General features: G+C 45.7%; 1 protein-coding gene across 1 annotated transcript in view; it reads left to right on the plus strand.

The window, feature by feature from the left end:
- Window positions 1-9: 9 nt before the first annotated feature.
- The window catches only part of TMEM241 (transmembrane protein 241), a 64,752-nt gene continuing 62,229 nt past the window's right edge, over window positions 10-2,532 (plus strand). Inside the window, exon 1 of the mRNA XM_009285677.2 lies at window positions 10-92. Coding sequence (XP_009283952.1) covers window positions 10-92 — 83 coding nt within the window. The remainder of the gene's footprint in view (window positions 93-2,532) is intronic.

Below are 2,532 nucleotides of genomic sequence, written 5' to 3' on the forward strand. Positions count from 1 at the left end.
CGGGAGCGAATGGGTAGCGCTGGGTGCGAGGGCGACGGCAGCCTGCCCGCGGAGCGGCCGGGCCGCCGGGGAGCTATGCTGACAGAAATCGGGTGAGATGAGATGGGTGACGTTTGCTTTTATCTAAGGAAGTAACCATGGGAAGGGGAAAAAAAAACACAGAAGCGAACAAACTCATTTGATCCTGATCCCATAACGCACTGTAAATACAAAATTAAATACTTCGTATCTGATCTGACACCTGTTACACCTCAATTTTATAGGTAATGTTTATCTGGAAAATAGTACTGTGATTGAAGTGCCCCGTTTCCAGGGCAGGGGCAACTGGATGGTGTTTTGCTACAATACAGTCGCGGTCTGACGTCTGCTCGAGCAAGTTGCCCAACAGGAAGGAAGCGATGCCTAGAAACCTCCTCAGCCCTGGCTCACCACCAGCTGTCGGAGGTACCTGCAGACGTAGACTACTGTGCCGTCACAGCCGCTGTCGATAACCAGACAACCAGCCTAGCAAAGCTGGCTGGCTCCAAGGGCAGGAGGAGCGGTAAGGGGTTGTACAGCCCCTGCGGCACCCCCCGGCCGGCTCAAAGTTCCCTGTTGGACATCTAGCAAAGCCCACGCTGCCAGGGCGGGCCCAGCAAAAGCCACTCTCGTCGGCTCCTCGGCATGCAAGAGTCAGCTTTGTCGGCTAAAGTTCATCTAATTTGACCTTAACAACTTGCAATGATGTAAGACGCTACAATCTCCCAAGACAATCTGTTCCAGTGTTCATCGCCGCAGAGAGTCCCCAGGTAAAGGGCAGACGGTTTGGAAGAGGGTAGGGACCCAGGTCGTAACGCCTGCCTCAGCTACGCGCAGCCTGCAGGCATGACACAGGCGGGTGCCACGGAGACATGAGGATGGCTTAGTCTGGTGATGCCGTACCAGTGTGGTTCTTATCCTCTCTGCCCTTAGCCCTGGTGGAAAGAGATTATTTCTTTCCCTTTGCAGGCGCCTTTTGGGATGTGAAGATTGCTGCCATGCCCCCTTCAGTCTTCTTTGGCTAAATTTATCAGTTTTATAAATGAGCAGAATGTCAAAGCAATGTCCTGCTGCCCCAAGAAAATCATTACTCTAGCACAGCTGTACAAGCACTGATTAAGACGACAGGTTTTGGTAGGTTTTGATTCAAAAAGGCATTAACAATGACTTAATATTCCTGTGTCTTTTTATTCAGCTTTTAATTTTCAGAAATAAGTCTTCTATATTAGTGTCTTAAATATTACCTGATTAGGCCTTGATCCCATGACCTCTTACATGAATGGATCAAGCTTTGAACTGAATTATATTAAGAAGAAATGTTCTGTAAAATGACACGTAAACAAAACCATATGCGACACGTTCACATCTCCTAATAAAAATAGTTAAAAATCTAGATAGAGCAGAAACTTCCCTTCATATTACTCAAAATTATTCCAAAGCTGTATAGCAATTACTTAATATGTAATTCAAGTTAGTCGTGATGAACAACATTGGCAGAAATTTGTATCTTCATTCTTAATCCCTCACTGTAAGTGGCTTAACAAGAATTCAAACCTGCCTCTGTATTTTGCTGTAGGAAGATATACCATCGTTGCCCGAGTCTCCCGCTTTTAATAAGAAATACCGCAAGAAACACAGAGATACCACTGTAGTATTTTGCATGAAAATGGTACTCCACTAAAATAAAAAGTCAAAAGTATTCTCATCGCATGCTCACATTAGTCTTTGTAGATACCTGTAGACTTTTCTTACTCTTTTTTAAAGCTATACAGGCTGAATTTTTGGCACAGTGCAAAGTATACATTTGTTTGCAAAATACACATTTGACGTGCTTACATAAACACATGCTCTACAAAGTGGAAATGCTGTATCACCTACCCCGCCATCTCTGTCGCATCCATTACGGTGGCATGTCAGTGATCTCTGTAGGCCTGGATGGACCAAACCTTTCAGCACTGGAAATCTGATGTCTGTTTTGGGCCACCTCCTTACAAACCAGGTAAGATTGCATCTGATGGACCAAAATGCTTGAATTTGTCTTGGTGCAGTGGAGACAATTCAGCTGTTGTCTTCTCTCTGCTGACTTTTGTCTTTTGAGGCTAAACGTAGCAGGTTAGACAGGCTCATTTTGTGGGCTGGATTTGGCCTCTGGTCTACTAGTTAGTGCCCCCCTCGCTCCCCAGTTTGGGCCACGCTCAGTTCCCTATTTATGCTGCTTTGCTCTGTCCTCTAAAAATAGGGTGTACGTGTACAGAGAGAGCCCTGTACTTTGCGTTACCTGAGCAAAGTCAAGGTGAGAACTGCAGAGAGAGGGCCTTGCTAATACCAGGTCTGGGAAGAACAAGGCTTACCTAGGCCATAATAAAAGAATGCCCAGTAATCATGACTAGGTAGGGCATGTCTTTCACTGCTTCTCTACCTCCCTGGGATATTTATAGTTTACACGTCACCAGTGAATCATAGAATCACAGAATGGTTTGGGTTGGAAGGGACCTCTAAAAGTCATCTAGTCCA

Source organism: Aptenodytes forsteri, unplaced genomic scaffold (genome assembly GCF_000699145.1).
Source record: "Aptenodytes forsteri isolate BGI_AS27 unplaced genomic scaffold, ASM69914v1 Scaffold23, whole genome shotgun sequence".
NCBI lineage: Eukaryota > Metazoa > Chordata > Aves > Sphenisciformes > Spheniscidae > Aptenodytes > Aptenodytes forsteri.